This window comes from Peromyscus leucopus, chromosome 4, assembly GCF_004664715.2.
Source record: "Peromyscus leucopus breed LL Stock chromosome 4, UCI_PerLeu_2.1, whole genome shotgun sequence".
Lineage (NCBI taxonomy): Eukaryota > Metazoa > Chordata > Mammalia > Rodentia > Cricetidae > Peromyscus > Peromyscus leucopus.
This window is the reverse complement of record NC_051066.1, coordinates 86530104-86549851: the sequence shown is the minus strand read 5'-3', so window position 1 is coordinate 86549851 and position 19748 is coordinate 86530104. Positions and strand designations below refer to the sequence as shown.

Genomic DNA, 19748 nt, shown 5'->3' with positions numbered 1-19748 from the left:
GTGAACAGTTCTTCATACTAAAATTTGTTTTTTCAAAAAAAAAATTGATGCAGTTTCATTCTTACTTGTCTTCGAAGAAGTCAGATTAGCAAATAAATGGTTGACAAGCAAGAGACTGAAGGGGCAGAAAATAAATAATAAATAATAATAAATAATAAATAAAATAATAAAAAGAAAGAAAATAGATGAAGTAGAAACTACGGAGTACAACCCACAGCTCCAGAGAAGCTAGGTGACAAGGAGGACCCTAAGAGGGACCCATGGATTACCCTGGGAAGGGGAAATAGATGAGATCTCCTGAGTAAACTGGGGGTGGGAGGGGCAATGGAGGGCAGGGGATGGGGGATGGGAGCTTGGGGAAATAGGATGGTTGAGTTTGAACAGGGACTGAGTGGGAGAGCAATGAGGGAGATATCTTGATAGAGGGAGACATTATGGGGATAGGGTAGAAACTTGGTGCGAGGAAAGTTCCCAAGAATCTACAGGGATGACCCCAGCTTAAACTACTAGCAGTAGTGGAGGGGATACCTGAACTGGCCTACCCTGGTGATCAGTGATCTCACTCCCCCGGGGGGAGTGAGAGGAGGGATGAGGGGGGATCTGTGGTTGGATTGCAGAATGAATAAAAAATTTCTTAATAAAAAAAGAAAAAAGAATTAAATTTGAAAATACTCTCAAGATTGAAAATATAAATATGTAAAACTCACATACTTATTTTTGCAAGTAGGTTCTTTAACATTTATCACTATTGCATTCATCAATAGAGCCACAGAATGGTAAGTCTACCACAAAAAGCAACATAACATCATTGGTGAGAAATGACATGCACCAACTTTAGTTTTTCAGTGTTTATGATTTTTATTGACAGGTACTTTTATTTTATGTGTATGAGTGATTTGCCTGCAAGTATGTATGTATACTACATGCATGTTGGTTCTAGCAGAGACCAGAAGAGATGATTTGATTAATTTAAACTGGAATTATAGATAGTTGTGAGCCTCTGTGTGTGGGTGCTGGGAATCAAACCTTGGTCCTATGAAAAACGATAAGTGTTCTGAACTACCAAGTCATCTCTCTAGCCCATCAAGTCTCTTCCAGAAACTATTTATTAGTTGGTATTTCATTTCAGTGTTTGGGTAAAGCAAGTAAGGGCATATCAAATTTTAGTACAGAAAACATTTTGGATAAATATAACATAGTAAATGCAGCAATATCCACCTGAAATTCTAGTATAATTTGTGTGCTTATATGTCTTCAATATATTTAAGAAATTTTATTGTAGTTAATAAACTGACTGCATAGTCTTCTCATTGCCACCTTCATATCTTTATTCCTAAGTGTATAAATTACTGGATTTAGAAAAGGGGTAATAACTGCATCAAAGAGGGCAAGAAATTTATCCAGCTGTGATGTTGGAAATGGCCACATGTAGAAGAAGATTAAGGGTCCAAAGAACAAAACAACCACCATGACATGGGCTGACAGAGTGGAGAGAGCCTTAGTTAAACTACCCAGAGATTTCTTTTGAACAGTCATCAAAATAAACATGTAAGAGATGATCAGAATTAAAAAGGAGGCCACAGAAATGAACCCACTGTTGGCAGTAACCATAAATTCCAGTGCATTGGTGTCCATACAAGCAAGTTTAATAAACCGAGGAAGGTCACAGAAAAAGCTGTCTAATTCATTAGAGCCACAGAAGGGTAAGTCTACCACAAAAAGCAACTGAGTCACTGAGTGGATGAAGCCAATAATCCAAGAAGCAACTAAAAATAAAATGCACTTTTGTGGACTCATGATGGTCAGGTAGTGGAGAGGCTTACATATGGCAACATATCGATCAAAAGCCATGGCTATGAGCAACACCATCTCAGTGCCTCCAACTGCATGGATGAAAAAGATCTGAGTGATACAGCCCCCAAAAGAGATGGTTTTGTGCCTTCTGAAAAGGTCGTAAATCATCTTGGGTGCCGTGGAGGAGCAAAATATCAAGTCAAGAAAGGAAAGATTGGCTAATAGGAAGTACATAGGAGACTGTAAATGGGGGTCTGAAGTTACAGTTAGCACAATGAGAAAATTTCCCAACAGACTTGCCACGTAGAACACACAGGAAAAGAGGAAGAGGAATAGCTGGATTGTCCATGAATTGGAGAGTCCCAGGAAGACAAACTCAGACACCACAGAGTGGTTTGCTGCATGCATTGCCTTTGTTGGCTGTGACAACCCTCGTGCTGTCTGAAATAGGAGAGTAATGAGAAACTCTGATTTAGGACAAGCTGCATTCAACTGACAAAGTCACATGAAAGACTAGCATGACTTCGTAGATAGTTTAAGTAAAATAGCAATTATTTGTCTACTGTGGAATTCTGAGAGCAGGAGAAATAGTCTTCTCCAGGTAGGAATCCCCCAGTGGGTGATCCAATACCAAATGATCAGCCCTGAAATCATATACATGCAAGTAACATTTTATAGACTGAGCAAGTTGTATTTATGTATTTTAGAATATATATGTATATCTGTAGAACAATGAAAAAAAAAGAAGCCACGAATTTGAAACAAAGCAAGCGGGGGCGGGGGATACACTGAAGGGGTTGGAAAGAGGAAAGTGATATAATTATTATAATTTCAAAATATAAAAAATGAAAATATGCTTACTCTAGGTCAAATAATACAATTCTTATTCCTCTCATATATCTTTTTGTTCAAAATATACTAAGCTAATTAATTCTTCCATTTACTTGGGTAATGTATTTGCTATATTTTAATAATAAATTTTGTAGGCAAAGCTTTCAGATGACTCCGAACTAAAGGCTTTTTGGATATTAAATGTGACATTCTTAAGTGTCCGTGGTTTTCATAATTTGGAGATTCCTTAACACATATTAATATTACATTTAAGATCACACTAAATGCCTACATACACATTTTAGGCCTGGAGGTGGACATTTCTCTTATCTTTATATTCAGATGACAAGGAGATAAAAATGGGCAGAGGATTCAGGTTTACAGCACTCACTGTGATTTGGAGAAATTAAAAAAGCCATGGACACTCTGGAGCAGATTCCGTCTGACGCCCAGTGGAGGAAATAATGGAAAATACCAAATGAAAGAGACAACCAGAACGAGAGCTATGTGTCATGATCCCCACAAAGAAGTGAGAGCAAACATGTCAGCAGATGTGGTGAGGACCTGTCTCCATGTAGGTAAAGACTCTTCAGTTCATTCACAACCAAATTAGATGCATGCCAAGTATCAACACAATAGCCTTTTCTTATTGATTAGACAGGAGTTTAAATGTCATGGTTTGGGGATGGATGGAGAAGCAAGCACTGTCACACCTGATGGCAGAAAAATGAAATGGTTAAGTTTGAAATGCCTTCTGAGTTTTTACAAAGGTGTTTGCTTTTGTTCAACACTTCTACCTCTAAGAAATTCTTGAGTATATTCACATGTATATTCATGTGAATAAGGTAGACAATGAAAGAACATTTTTTTGTTATTTTGTCTAAAGCACAATTTTCAAGCTCAATGGCTCAAAAATGCCTTCAGTATGTGACATAGGATACTAGGTAAATAACTCACCTTCGAGTGTTGTAATTTTCGGGTTTTCAAGTTAGTAAAGGTTTAAAAGTGGATAAGTTACTATGATTTGTAAAAATCTGGAAAGCAGGTATGGACATGGTTGGTGGACTGTCCAGCTAATCAATGCTCTGTCTCTACTTAAATCTCAGTTCTCCAGGTTTCAAACTTTCTATTTGTTTCACAGAATGACTCTACTTTAAAAGAGGGCAGAATTGGGAGTGAGGCTGATGCTAGGACAGAGGGTCACTCTCCTCAAACTTCAGTGGGGCCTGATATAGAAATGACAAAAAGATATTAAGTGTACTTTAATCCAAAGAACAACTGTTAATCTCAAAATACTTTACATTGGTGTGGATTTTGGTTTATTAATACAAATTTAAGGTCAATTTTATTATACTATATATATTTATACTCTTGTTTAAGATACTATGTTTCTGAAAGTCTTGTTTCAGATATTGTTTATGAATCTCATTTAAAAATGTAATGTATAATTAAAACACAGATTAATAGTCCTCTATGTTAATCAAACTTATAGTCATGTTATTTAAGTTTTTAAAGTATACAAAGATATATTTCAATTAGATAGGTAATCTTCAAACACTTCAAAGACCTATAGGATATGGTATTTAAAATGTTTTAAGAACTTATCTGGACAGTGAGAAACATTTGCTCCTGGCAGCACCAATTACTTCAAAGAGGATGATGGGCATCGAAGAAACTCCTTATGGAGTTTCCTTACAATGTGGAAGGCTAGCCATTTGGGCAAGAAATTACTTTTGCCTGGACTGCTTGATAAACTGGACATGCAGGACCCATAGGTAGATGACCACTGAACTTAGCCAACGCAAGGCGAGATGGTCCTTCAGGTTCCTGCTTTGCAGAAGAAACTGCTGACATTCTGCAGGACACAGAGGAAAGAGACTGATGAACTTTGCTAATAGGTGGAATAGTCGTTCAAATTTTCTGCTTCACTGAAAAGTATGCCAGAGACTCTAGGCCTGTAGGCTGAAGATAGATGCCTCAGTGTTGCACAGGAACTTTGGGTGACTGTCTAGGCAGCCAGATGTCTCTGTCATTTCTAAAATTTTGGAAGTTGCTTACAATGCACTTCCTGTTTACTCAGGTAGTATTATATCTTCTGGGGTCTTTGATGGAGTTGAAGACTAGATAGTTATAGTTACAGGTTTCCTTCATTATGATACAAGATAAATTAAATATGAAACTTTAGACTTACAAAGATAGGATAGATGATAGATTATTTTCTTTAATTTTGTCAAATACAAATAGACTAAATATTATAACTCTTGCTTGATAACTATTTTGTTATATGTAATTTTACTATGTTAAAATTAAAACCTTCCTTTTTTATTAGACAGAAAAAGGGAAGTGCTATGAGATGTAGTTCTGTATGCTGTGAATATGTGTTGCTACTATTGGTTAATAAGGAGGCTCTTTTGGCCGATGGTAAGGCAGGATAAGAGCCAGGCCTGAAATCCAAGAGAGATACAGAGAAAAGAAGGGTGGAGTCAGGGTAGACATAATCCAGCTGCCCAAGGAGGAACAACATGCCAGCAGATTGGTAACTCCATGGCCACATGACAATGAATAGATTAATAGAAATGGGTTAATTTAAGATGAAAGAGCTGGCTAGCAAGAAGCCTGAGCCGTAGACCAAACAGTTTGCAATTAATATTAAGCCTCGGAGTGATTATTTTATAAGCTGCTGTGGGCCGGGTGGGACACAGGGAAACTTCTTGTTACAATCTCTGACTCTTTTTGCCTGCTCTTGGGACTCTTTTTCTCCTGCTGGGTTGCCTTGTCCAGTCTCCATATGAGGGATTTTGCCTTGTCTTATTGTATCTTGTTTTCTTGGGTTTGGTTGTTGTCTCTTGGAGGCCTACTCTCTTCTGATGGGGAAACTGAGGGAATGGACCTGGGGAAGAGGAGAGGAGGAGGGTAGGAGGAGTGGATGATGTGTGTGTGTGTGTGTGTGTGTGTGTGTGTGTGTGTGTGTGTGTGTGTGTGTGAAACTCTGTCCAGGGTGTACTGTTTGATAGAAGAATCTATTTTCAATACAAAGGCAGTGAAGTTCATCAGACTATGCTTCAGCAAAAATAGATTGAAGTCATATAGTTAACTGAATACAGTTTATTAATGAGGATTTGGACCTCAGTCCCACTGTCTTTGTACTGTCCTAAATCTCAGACTGTGCTCATCACAGAGCAAAGGTCTCTGCTCACACTTCACTGCTAAGTGTAAAGTGTAAGAGAAGGACAAGCCTCAGAGACCTCTACAGAGCTGTGCATTCCCTCCTGTGATCAGGACAGCTTATCCTTTCCTGGGCCAACATAAACAGGCAATGAACTTTAAATCATGTGAAATTAGCATCAATGGAGCAGTCTGATAATGCTGGAGTCTTTGTTAAAGTCACAAATTAACATTTGAAGCTGCTCAGGGAAAGACTGTCTATTCTTGGTAAACATTTTTTCTGAGTTATTAAAAAAGTTGAATTAAATTAGAGTGCCTGGATAGTGCTAAAAATTTCCTCAAAAGAGTTCCATACAATCATCACAAGCTTCTCCACTGTTTCTTCTTCCCGAGAGGGACAGAGAGAGCCCAGGATATCAGTCAGTGTCCTAGAAGTTGTATGGAGAGGCCATTAGAACTGAATGCTTCCACAGGAGTCCTCAGTGTTACCAGAACAGACTGGAAGACTGCTGTCACCCAGTGACACTTTGCCAAGTGTCTGTGATGTTCTTTTGATTCTAAACTAAGGAAACAATGGTCCAGGAAGGTCAAGGACTCTCCTTAAGTCACAGAACAAATTGTTGCAAATCTGGAGCAAGCATGTTTGCCTTTTGGCCTCATAAGTCCCAGATTTATTTATTATTTCATTTCATCCATTTATTTTGCTGTGATTATTCTATAATTTGGGTCCTGTCTGTGGCCAAGGAATCATAACACATTACTTGGACGACATTAGAAGAAGAGAGGGTTTTGAAGGTTTCACTATATAGGAATAATAAATGTTTAATCAATTGTTTGCTAATCATCCCAATTTGATGATACAATATGAGCATGTGACTTAGCTTGTTGTATTACTACAAATATTGTATTTACAGTTAGAATTTAGCCCTTCAACCCATATATATATATATATATATATATATATATATATATATAAAATTCTAGTTTTTTTTACTGTTGTCCAAAATTACTACTTTTTTTGGATGACGGTACTTTACCTCTTATTTTATTTCTTTTGTGGGATGCACACGTAGACTTCCTGTGGTGATATATTGTGTACCCTAATAAACTTTTTCTACCATGCAAAACATCTCATGACTTTGTCCATTCCTCTGACTTGTACACTTTAATTGATGGGTAATATGTTGCAGTTTCCATAGTTAATTCATTTCTTCTGGTTGATTAGGATTTTCCTCTGCTCTATGTGTTTCCACTTCAAATTCTGATTTTTCTCAAAGACAGTTTCTACCAGTGGGATGGTCAGAGGTACAAGGAAGGGCTGTATAGGTAGATCAAAATGAGCAAAGTACAACACACACACACACACACACACACACACACACACACACACACACACCAGTATGAAACTCAGCAGTTTGTGTGCTAACTAGGGAAAGTAATGAAAAGGCAGCTTCCATCCCCCTAACCTACCTGGATCAGTGTTGGAATGATCACAAGTTAGACAACCCGAACCTGCCGAGCTCTAGCCTATGCCATGGCTTGGCATAAAAAGTCAAGTGTAATACCTCCACAGAGGGAATGGTGGCTAATTAGCAGCATGGGAAAGTCACTTCAGTGTTGCCATAGAACTCTGGGACTGCCATTTTGAGTACATTTGGCCAAGGGAATTGTTTCCTAGGACCACAGAAATTTGGCCAGAGCCAAAGGAAATATGTGGTAATGGGTCACTTGAGAAGTAATAAGGGAGAGTAGGGATTTTGTATTTGTGAATATTACATATTTTAAATCCCTTTGGCCTATTGATTTTCTTACTTATAAGAAGAGACATTTCAGCTGGGCGTTGGTGGCGCACGCCTTTAATCCCAGCACTCGGGAGGCAGAGCCAGGCGGATCTCTGTGAGTTCGAGGCCAGCCTGGGCTACCAAGTGAGCTCCAGGAAAGGCGCAAAGCTACACAGAGAAACCCTGTCTCAAAAAACCAAAAAAAAAAAAAAAAAAAAAAAGAGACATTTCTTTTGAAAATATATTAAAAATATATTTTGAAAATATATACTTTCAAAAAGTGAAAAGTGATGCATCATTTCTGCAAGAAGGTAGGAATGGAGAGATAAAATGAGTAAATATCCTTTAATGCATACTGCATGATATAATCCACGTCTATGAGAAGAGTTGACCAAATTAGATGTGATAGGAGGTACAGCTGTCTGATCAACTTTGAGCCAATTTGTTACTGATTATGTGATATGGATAGAAAAAGACACACAATTAGAATAGCTCAAATTTAGGAACTCAAAGAGCTGGTGGATCAGGTAAAAGACAAATTATTTATAGTTTGACCAGTCCTAGAGTAAGAGTTTTTTCCCTTAAAAAATATCAGCAGAGCCAAAGATTTATAGATAAAATTTGCTTCTTTACCTAAAAACCAGAGAATCAATGAAAGGGCCATTTGTAAATTATAATTACACAATATATTATTTTCCATTGGTGATTACACAGTACCTAAATTAATAGCTTAGCTGTGCAGAAGTCTAAAACTCAAGTTCAGATGGTGAGTAGTTCTTCTGGTCTCAACTGGAATTCTTCAGAAGTACAGGCCATCTAGCCTATAGGTACCATCACTCACATGCCTTGAGTTTTAGAGATCTCTAGTCTAGGCACTTCCTTGAAAATACTGTTTGGTTATGAGTCTTGCCCGAGCTTTGTTAAGCTTCTGATTATGAGCAAGCAATAAAAGGAGAAAAATTCCAATCCCAGGATTAGGGCAGTTTCAAACTGCCCTAAATTCTACAAATCAAGAAGCAAAACCTTTACTACACCCCATTGGTCAAATCAAGTTTAGGCACCAAGTCATCTTGAAGACTGGAGAAATAGACTCCACCCATTGGCAGGAAGAGTTACACAGAATTTTTCATCACTATAGATTTTCTGACTAACTATTCTGACTTGTATTGATTAGCCAAGTCTCTGTTAGAATTAAGTAACATCTCTCCCTGACCCTCTTATCCCTTGAGAAATGGTCTCACTATGTAGCCTAAACTACCCTGAGCTTGTGATTCTCCTGTTGTAGCCTCTGGAGTTCTGGGTTATAAGTTGGCGTTACAAAATCTTGCTTGATGTGATATTTGATCCCACTGCTCCGAGGTGGCATCACTACAACTTCTACTAAGGAATGTCAGCTGTCTTCCATGTTGCTTTTTTTCTTATATGCAATGTATTTGTAATAAGTCTTTTAAGTACTTTCTTTTCTCCTTGTTTATTATGTTTTCTCTGTGTCCTCCTGTACCCAGTGGGTGTGTGTGTGCTCATGCTACAGCTTGCTTGTGTTCAGAGTTCAGAGGACAACCTGCAGGATTTGGGTCTCTCCACTGTTTGAGCTTGGTGTATTGGCCTCAGGTTGTTTAGCTTAGTGGCAATTGTCTCTCCACCTGCTAAACCATCCTACTGTCCCTTAAAATATCTTCTCAATGAGTTTACTACAAATAGGACTTGATTTGGTCACATGATATTCTAGATTCTTTTGTGCCTTGTATTGAAGAGGCTTCTAACCGTCAAATAAATTTCAGGAACATAAAAGTAGAAACACAGCCTTGTTACTGAATTTGAAAGGATCCTCCTCAGCACTCTATCGCAAGGAAATTTTCAACACCAGTGAATCAGTTTATGTGTACAAACATGAATGTTTTTACATCATATATGTAAATATATACACATATACATACACACACACTCTGATTAATTGAGGTGTTCACAGGACAGAAGTTTGGAAGATATATAGGAAAAGCCTTTTTGAATCTAAAGATAGCATCAGAGTAGGCCCTACTCTAAGCAACAAGGGTATCAAGAGAGTCATATATCTTAATACCTACTCAAATGTCCTACAAATTCAGCATGTTCTTTTACAGGCTGGAAATGGCAGAGCTATGATACAATGCAGATTGTGTAATGCCCCTGTTTTAGCTAAAATCTATGCATCAAAATTTTCTTAAATGTTTTCATTAAAAAATACCAGTTTTAGGTGAATGAACATTTTTGTGTTAATACTTTGAATGTTTTTTTTATGTTTCCAATAATATTACAGTAGTGTTTATAATTCAGTGATGAAGAGTTTTATGACATGTTAATAAATGAAGATTTACCTTTACAAAATACTCTCTACTGTTACATGCTGATGAGACTCAATCACTTTTCCTCCTATTTAAAAGTAATTTGAGGGCTGGAGAGATGGCTCAGAGGTTAAGAGCACTGGCTGCTCTTCCAGAGGACCTCAGTTCAATTTTCAGCAACCACATGGTGGTTCACAACCATCTGTAATGAGATCTGGTGCTTTTTTCTGGCCTGTAGTCATACATGCAGGCGGAATACTGTATGCATAATCAATCAATCAATCAACCAACCAATCAATCAATCTTAAAAAATAATTTGAGAAGGCTCTAAGTTTTATTACTGAAACCCATGCCAGAGGTGGTGGTTGGTTGGTGGTTCCCAAAACTACCTGTAACTCCAGCTTGAAAAGATCCAATGGTTTCTTCAGACCTTTTTGGGCACATCAAAGCATGTAACATTTTCTCTCTCTTTCTCTCTCATCTCTGTCTGTCCTTCCTTTTCTCCCTCCTCATCCCTTTCTTCCCATATTTATTGCTTCATTACTCACAGTGTTGGGTTTTATATAGTCTATAGACAATTTCTTATCCTGTATTACTGAGACTGTACTTACCTCCTCCTGTTAACTCCCTAGTCCTTACTTAGACAATTTCTTATACTATATCATGCCTGTGACTGTATTCAGCCCTCATTACTTCCCTAGTCTCCACACACTCTCTTCTCTTGCTAGTCTCCTTTCTTCCCACCAGGCTCTCTTCTGCTTTGTGACATGAATTTGTGTAGGGAATAATACGTAAAATTAAAGATTAAAAAAATTCAGCAAAGTGCCAATATTACTAAATAAATGTACAGTAAATAACAATAAAAAGGGATTCACTATGACAAAAACAGAAAGATAAAAAGATAAGAAAAAAATCGGGAGTGGGGAATGCCTTTAATCCCGGCACTCTGGAGGCAGAGGCAGGAGGATTTTGTGAGTTTGAAGTTAGCCAGATCTGTATAGTGAGTTCCAGAACACACAGAGCTACATAGGAAGACCATGTCTCAAAAATCCAAAAACAAATCAACCAAACAAGCAAGTAAGCAAGCAACAAAATAAACAAAATATAAGAATGAGGATGAACTGTTGGAGTGGTTTCTTTCTTGGCCCACAAAGACTGGATACTGCCAGTTATAAACTTACACACACATACACACACATTTACATACACACAAAGCATGCACAATTACACACACATGTATGTACACACATTTGCATACAAGCACATACACAAAAACACACATGAATGTTCATACACACACGCAACACACAGATCCAGCAAACACACATGCAAATATATGTACACAGACATACTGACACACACATGCCCACATACACATACCCACATATACACCAGCATACTCACACATGCATACACCTATGCGTACACACATGTACTCACATAGACATGTGTGCATGTATGCACACACATGTATGATCTTCCATACATACACAAATTCACACAGACACACTTGTACACATAGACACATAGATGCTTACACACATGTAAATTGATTTATGTGTATATAAAGAATGTTATCACTTGAAAATGAGAGAAAACACATATTTGTCTTTTGTTCTTCTTTGTCAGACTTTTTGTTTAATATCATGATGCCCAGTTACATCCATTTCCCATTAAATTACATAATTACTTATTTATTATTATGATTTATTAGTGTTTGAGATTATTTATTATGTTTTCAAGGGTGTAGTTAACCACCTTGGGTTGGAGTTTTCCTTCTAGCACCTTCTGTAGGGCTGAGTTTTTGCATAGATATTGCTTAAATTTGACTTTACCATAAAATATCTTGTTTTCTCCACCTATGGTGAGTGAAAGTTTTGCTGGGTATAGTAGTCTGGGCTGGCATCTGTGGTTTCTTAGAGTCTGAAAGATATCTGTCCAGGCCCTTCTGGGTTTCAGAGTCTCTGTTGAGAAGTCAGGTGTAATTCTTTTTTTTTTTGATATGTATGAATTTTTATATGTATATGTATACACATACACACATATGTAACATTACATATATATATATAAATCAACAATTAAAAGAGGCTGTGAATTTGAGAAATAAAAAAGGGAATGGTACATGAGAGGGTTTGGAGAGAGGACAGAAATGGTGGGAAATAATGCCAATCTATTACAATCCCAAAAAGGTTTTAAAAAATAATAAATGAAAAAATAAATAAGACCGAATAAACAAGTATTCTTAGCAGAGTAATTATTAATATTATTACAGATTATTTCATGATTTAAATAATTAAAATAAATATATAAAATTATATAATATAATTAAAGTTGTATTTCGTTCATAGAAATATCATTATATTTTAATTCTTTTTTTAAAATTTTATTTTATTTTATTTTACAATACAATTCAGTTCTACATATCAGCCACCTATTCCCTTGTTCTCCCCACTCCCGCCCCCTCTCCTTCCCCCCAGCCCACCCCTCATTCCCACCTCCTCCAGGGCAAAGCCTCCCCAAAGACTGAGGTCAACCTGGTAGACTCAGTCCAGGCAGGTCCAGTCCTCTTCCTCCCAGACTGAGCCAAGCGTTCCTGCATAAGACCCAGGTTTCAAACAGCCAACTCATGCAATGAGTACAGGACCTGGTCCCACTGCCTGGATGCCTCCCAAACAGATCAAGCCAATCGACTGTCTTACCTGTTCAGAGGGCCTGATCCAGTTGGGGGCCCCTCAGCCATTGGTTCATAGTTCATGTGTTTCCATTCGTTTGGCTATTTGTCCCTGTGCTTTATCCAAGCTTGGTCTCAACAATTCTTGCTCATATAAACCCTCCTCTTTCTTGCTAATTGGACTCCAGGAGCTCCAGGGCCTAGCTGTGGATCTCTGCATTCGGTCTGGAGAGAGAGATGGTTCAGCGGTTGAGAGCACTGGCTGCTCTTCCAGAGGACCTGGGTTCAATTCCCAGCACCCACATGGCAGTTCACAGGTGTAATTCTAATGGGTCTGTCTTTATATGTTACTTGGCCCTTTTATTTTGTAGCTTTCAATATTCTTTCTTTGTTATGTGTATTTAGTGTTTTGGTTATTATGTGGCAGGCAGGGTGCTTTCTTTTCTGGTCCAATCTATTTGGTATTCTGTAAGCTTTTTTTATGTCCTTCTTAAGGATAGGAAATTTTTCTTCTATGATTTTGTTAAAAATATTTTCTGGGCCTTTGAGTAGGGATTCTTCTTCTATTCCTACTCTTATTTTGTTTGGTCTTTTCATAGTGTCCCACAAGTCCTGGATGTTTTGTGTCATGAAGTTTTTATATTTAATATTTTCATTGACCAATGTATCATTTTTCTTCTATTGTATCTTCTATGCTTGAGAGTCTCTCTTTTCTCTCCCATCTGAGGAGAGGAAAGCTTGTGTCTATAGTTCCTGTTTGCTTACCTAGATTTTCCATCTCCAGGATTCCCTCAGTTTGTGTTTTCTTGTTTGTTTCTATTTTCAGGTTCTTGAACAGTTTTATTCATTTCCTTCACCTACTTCTTTGTTTTATTCTTGGCTTTCTTTAAGTGATATATTAATTTCCTCCCATTGTTTGTTTGTGTTTTCCTGGATTTCTTTATTTTCCATGTAAGAACCTCTATTATCTTCATAAAGTTGGTTTAAGGTCATTTTCTTGTGCTTCAGCTGTGTTGGACTATTCAGGGCTCTCTGTAGTAGGATAGCTGGGCTGTACTGGTGACACATTTCCATGTCTATTGTTGTGTTCTTATGCTGGCCTTTAGGCATCTGGGTTTTGGGTAATAAGTTTTAGGGGTCAATTTCTTAGTTTACCTTTGTTGGATTGGTGTTTTCCCCCTTGTTTTTGTTTCCTCTCTGGTCTATGGCCTGAGTTGCCTATGATTCTGGTGACCAGAGAGTCACTGGGATTATGTCAGCCTGCATGGCTTCTGTGGTTTTGGGTGTTGGTGCTGCCTTTGAAGTTCTGTGAATTGGCATGGCCTCTGGAGTTCTGGGTATTCTCATGTCCTCTGGCAGTGCAGGGGCTTGTGCTGGACCTATGGGCCAGGATATTGTGACATTGGGAATGCGGCTGTTGGGGAAAGCTGGGCTATCTCTGAGGTATGTTGGAGATCTGCAGGTAGGGTCTGACCTGGGGTTCTGGGTACCAGCATGGTCTCTGGTAGGACAGGGGTCTTCTGCCAGAGTTATAGGTCAGGATATGGACTAAACTTGCTTTCTTATAGAACCCAGGACTGCCAGCCCAAGATTGGTACTACCCACAATGGGCTGGGCCCTCACCCATAAGTCACTAATTATGAGAAGGTCTACAGCCAGATTTTATGGAGGCATTTTGTTCATTGAGGTTCCATCCTTTCATATAACTCCAGGTCAGTTTTTGTAGCAAGTTGACATAAAACTAGCCAGCACAATTGATCCCCTATCAACTTGACAAACAAACACAACATTGTGAAGCCTTAACATTCTTTTCTTATTCTTCCCTGAGATCAGACATTAACATCAACATCACAATGTAAACATTCTAAAATTTAAAATCTCACAGTTTTTAAAAATACACTTAAAAATTGAGTCTCCTTAAAGTTCAAAGTCTTGAGGCCAGGTAGAAACCTGGTGCAAGGGAAACTCCCATGAATCTACAGGATGACCCCAGCTAAGACTCCTAGCAATAGTGGATAGGTAGCCGGAACTGGCCATCTCCTGTAATCAGATTGGTAATTACCCTGATTGTCATCTTAGAGCCTCCATCCAGTGACTGATGGAAATAGATGCAGAGATCCCCAGCCAATCACTGGGCCAAGCTTGGGGAATCCTGCTGAAGATAAGGATGAAGGAATGTATGACCAGGGGTGTCAAGGTCATCACAAGGGAATCCAAAGAAACACCTAAACTGGGTTCATTGGAACTCACAGAGTCTGGACCTCCAGCTAGGGAGCCTGCATGGGACCAACCTAGGCCCTCTACATATGTGTGACAGTTGTGTAGCTTCATTTCCTTGTGGGACTCCTAGTGGTGGAAGCAGGTCCTGTCCCTAATGCTTTGGCTGGCTTCCAGGAACCTATTCATGCTAGGTTGCCTTGCCTAGCCTTAATACAAGGGGAGGAGCTTAGTCCCAGCTCAACTTGATATGCCATGCTTTGTTGACACCCATGGGAGGCCTGCCCCTTTCTGAACAGAAACAGAGGAGGAGTATCCACTGGGGGGTGGAGTGGAGGTAGGAAATGGGAGGAGAGGAGAGAGGGGAAACTTAGGTGGGGATATAAAAATAAATGAATATACTTAATTAATTATAAAAATTAAAAAATCCAAAGTCTTTTAAAATTCAGTTTCTCAACTGTGGTCTTTTGTAAAATCAAAAGTAAATTAAATAATTTCTTTTTTCAAGAAGGGAGAACCAGGGCACAGTCACAATCTTGATAGAGCAAATCCACACCTAGAATGTGTAAATACCTCAATGCCCAATCACCTGGGGTTCACTCATGATCTTCTGGACTCCTCCAAAAGGTTTGGGTCACTTCTCTGACTGTACCCTCTCCAGCACACACAGCCTGTCTTCTCTGCTCAGGCTGGCTCCAATCCACTTCTTCTGCTGTTCTCGATGCCATTTTAAAAGAGGTGTATTTTTTTTTTTCTTTTAGAATGTTAGCTCCTCAAAAGCAGGGGCAATGTTTTCCGTATGTTCTATTGTGGCTAGTACACTGCAAATGTTCAATAAATATTGGTGATGGGAGGCAGAGAGTCTCAATGATGAGGGTGATAAAAATCCCAAGCACTGTTCTATGGCTTATTTCATTATGATCTGATTACATTCAGAAATATCAGGTCTTTTGTACAAATTATCCCAAATACTGCATTCAAATAAAAGTGCAGTGGAGGTGGAGGGTATTTTCAAGAGAAATGAAATCACATGCATTTGTGGTGCCATGATGAATCTTCATTCATAGCTCATTTACCTTGATATTGCCTCAGTTCCCAGGCCAAGAAGAATTAAGCTATGGACAGGAGGATGTCACTTGATTCAAGTAAATTACAAATAATACCTGAAACTTGTCACATTTGTCTAATTGGCTATTCATATGCATTAGACATTGCTAAATTTTGATTCTGAAATTGTGATACTTACCTGATATTCGTTATTGATTTTTTTAATGAATAATGCCCAATAGATAAAGAAAAATTTGCAACCTCAAATTTTCCACCCCTTGGAATTTAAATACTAAATTTGTTTTTAGCTTATTTCCCTAATTGTTCCCCCTTTCAAAAAATATAATGTGATCTTTACAAATGTGTTCTTTAACAGTTACCACTATTATATTGGTTATTGTGGTGGGGTAAGACTATTGGTGAGCTAAGCCTGGCAAACTCTTTTTGTCTTCAAGTCTGTTGAATAAACAGTTAATAATATCCAAATTCAATTCAGGCAGAAAACAAGCAAGGTTACATCACATATTAGTACATAGTAACATTATGGTTAAATATAGCATAGTTTATATAGTACACAGTCATCTGAAATTCTACTTGCATGTTCATGTATCATCAGTATATTTAAGGTAGTTTACTATAATCCATAAGCCGAGTGCATAGTCTTCTCATTGCTGCCTTCATCTCTTTATTCCTAAGTGTATAAATTACTGGATTTAGGAAAGGAGTAATAATTACATCAAAGATGGCAAGAAATTTATCAAGATGTGATGTTGGAAATGGCCACATGTAGAAGAAGATTAAAGGTCCAAAGAACAAAATGACCACCATGACATGAGCTGACAGAGTGGAGAGAGCCTTAGCTAAACTCCCCAAAGATTTCTTTTGAACAGTCATCAAAATAAACATGTAAGAGATGATCAGAATTAAAAAGGAGGCACAGAAATGAACCCACTGTTGGCAGTAACCATAAATTCCAGTGCATTGGTGTCCATACAAGCAAGTTTAATAAACCGAGGAAGGTCACAAAAAAAGCTGTCTAATTCATTAGGGCCACAGAAGGGCAAGTCTACCACAAAAAGCAACTGAGTCACTGAGTGGATGAAGCCAATAATCCAAGAAGAAACTAAAATCAAAATGCACTTTTGTGGACTCATGATGGTCAGGTAGTGAAGAGGCTTACATATTGGCAACATATCGATCAAAAGCCATGGCTATGAGCAGCAGCATCTCAGCGCCTCCAATTGCATGGATCAAAAAGATCTGAGTGATACAGCCCCCAAAAGAGATGGTTTTGTGCTTTCTGAAAAGGTCGTAAATCATCTTGGGTGCTGTTGATGATGAACATATCAAGTCAATGATGGAAAGATTGGCTAATAGGAAGTACATAGGAGACTGTAAATGGGGGTCTGAAGTTACAGTTAGCACAATGAGAAAATTTCCCAACAGACTTGCCACATAGAACACACAAGAAAAGAGGAAGAGGAATAGCTGGATTGTCCATGAGTTGGAGAGTCCCAGGAAGACAAACTCAGATACCACAGAGTGGTTTGCTTCATGCATTGCCTCTGTTGGCTTGTAACAGCCTTCATGCTGTATGAAATAGGAGAACAATGAGAAACTCTGATTTAGGACAAGCAGTGTTTCAACTGACAAAGTCACATGAAAGACTAGCATGCCTTTGGAGAGAGTTATGTATGAATAGTGAAAGAAAAAGAGGCCATAAATTTGAAACAAAGCAAGGGGTGGGAGATACATAAAAGGGATTAGTGTGAAGAAAGGAGGAAAGTGATGTAAAGATATTCTAACTTCAAACAATAAAAAAGTGCTTCTTTCAGGCCAGACCCAAAAAGCAATTACTACTCCTCTCATATATCTCATTGTTTAAAGTATACCAAAACTTAACCATTTCATTTACTTAGATAAATTTTTAAAAATATATATATATATATATATTTTTTTTTTTTTCGAGACAGGGTTTCTCTGTGTAGCTTTGCGCCTTTCCTGGGACTCCTTGTAGCAGGCTGGCTCAATCACAAGATCCGCCTGACTCTGCTCCGAGTGCTGGGATTAAAGGCGTGCGCCACCAACCCGGCAAAAATATATTTTTTATATTTTAAAAATATAATTTTATAGGCATATCTTTCAGATGTAGCTAAAAGATTTTTTTTGGATATTAACTGTCCATTGTTTTTTTACATCAACACGGTAACTGTCAAATTCTTAAGTTACTGTGTTTTCCATAATTTGGCAATTATTTAAGATATTAATATTAGTATATGATCACATTAAAAAGCCTATATATACATTTCAGGATCAGAGAAGAGGAAACATCCCTCTTCTCTCTATATTGAAATGAGGAGACAAAAAAGGACCGAGGATGCAGGTTTATAGCACTCACTGTGATTTGGAGAAATTAAAGAAAGCCATGGACACTCTAAAGCAGATTCTGCCTGATGTCCAGTGGAGGAAATAAAGGAAAATATCAAATGAAAGTGACAACCAGAATGAGAACCATGTGTCATAATCCCCACAAAGAAGTGAGAGGTAAAGACTCTTCAGTTGATTCACAACTAAATTAAATGCATGCCAAATATCAACACAACAGCCTTTTCTTATGAATTAGACAGGAGTTTAAATGTCATGGTTTAGTGATGGATGGAGAAGCAAGCATTCTCATACCTGATGGCAGAAAAATGAAATGGTTAAGTTTGAAATGCCTTCTGAGTTTTTACAAAGGTGTTTGCTTTGGTTCAGCACTTCTACCTCTAAGGTTCAAAATTCCTGAGTATATTCACATGTATATTCATGTGAATAAGGTAGACAATGAAAGAACTTTTTTTGTTTTGTCTAAAGCACTGTTTTCAAGCTCAATGGCTCAAAAATGCCTTCAGTATGTGACATAGGATACTAGGTAAATAACTCACCTTCGAGTGTTGTAATTTTTGGTCTTTCAAGTTAGTAAAGGTTTAAAAGTGGATAAGTTACTATGGTTTGTAAAAATCTGGAAAGCAGGTATGGACATTGTTGGTGGACTGTCCAGCTAGTCAACTCTCTGTCTCTAATCAAATCTCAGTTCCCCAGGTTTTAAACTTTCCATTTGTTTAGCAGAATGGCTCTACTTTAAAAGAGGGCAGAATTGGGGGTGAGGGTGATGCTAGGACAGAGGGATACTCTCTTCAAACTTCAGTGGGCCCCTTTGCAGAGGACAACATCCACACAGCCCATTGAATGTGAAGAAGTTGAGCTGGTGCCTGTATTGAGCCTTCACCTGTGCATTCTAGTTTCTTTGGTGAGGGAAGGTACTCTGCAGGCTACTGAAAGGGAAACATCGATGCCAACCCACCCACAAACCCCTGGACCTACAATCTGTCCTTCTGCAAGGTGTGCTAGGGTAATGGGTGGCACAGCACTTGTGGGAGTAGCCAACCAATATCTGAACTCCAAGCCATGAGAAGGAGCCCATGTCCTACACTGCTTGGGATAGCTAAGAACAGGAGACTGGATAGCCCAGAGACATAGGGTAGAATTAAAAATGACTGGTTAAAAAAATCAGTGAAATGATTCCTAATAATATTCTTCTATACTCATAGATTGGTGCCTTGTCCAGTCATCATCAGAGAGGTTTCCTATGGCAGAAGATGGGAGTGGATGGAGACCCACAGCAGACATTAGGCAAGAGAGAGAGTCTAAATGTGTGGTTTCCATTGGATCCTTCCAGTCTGCACTTTGGGAACCCCGTGGAGGGAATGAGGAATAACTGTAGGAGTCAGTGGGATGGAGGACACCAGGAGAACATGACTCAACTAAGCAGAGTGCATACAGACAGGCTCACAGAGACTAAAGCAGGAAGCATGGTGTCTGCATGGGTCTGCACCAGGTCCTCTGTGTGTATATTATGGTGTTTTTGTGGGACTTTTACCA

At 38.4% G+C, this 19748-nt stretch overlaps 1 protein-coding gene and 1 pseudogene across 1 annotated transcript; both read right to left on the bottom strand.

Annotated features, from left to right (window-relative positions):
- Positions 1 to 1263: 1263 nt before the first annotated feature.
- On the bottom strand, positions 1264 to 4292 carry LOC114683093 (olfactory receptor 4F6-like). Its single transcript, XM_028857269.1, has 2 exons — positions 4272 to 4292; positions 1264 to 2205 (listed from the first exon to the last, which is right to left on the bottom strand). Exons 1-2 carry the CDS (start codon positions 4290 to 4292, stop codon positions 1264 to 1266), a joined length of 963 nt encoding a protein of 320 aa, XP_028713102.1.
- A 12156-nt stretch (positions 4293 to 16448) lies between these two features.
- Positions 16449 to 17387, bottom strand: LOC114683084 (annotated as a pseudogene).
- Positions 17388 to 19748: the final 2361 nt, after the last annotated feature.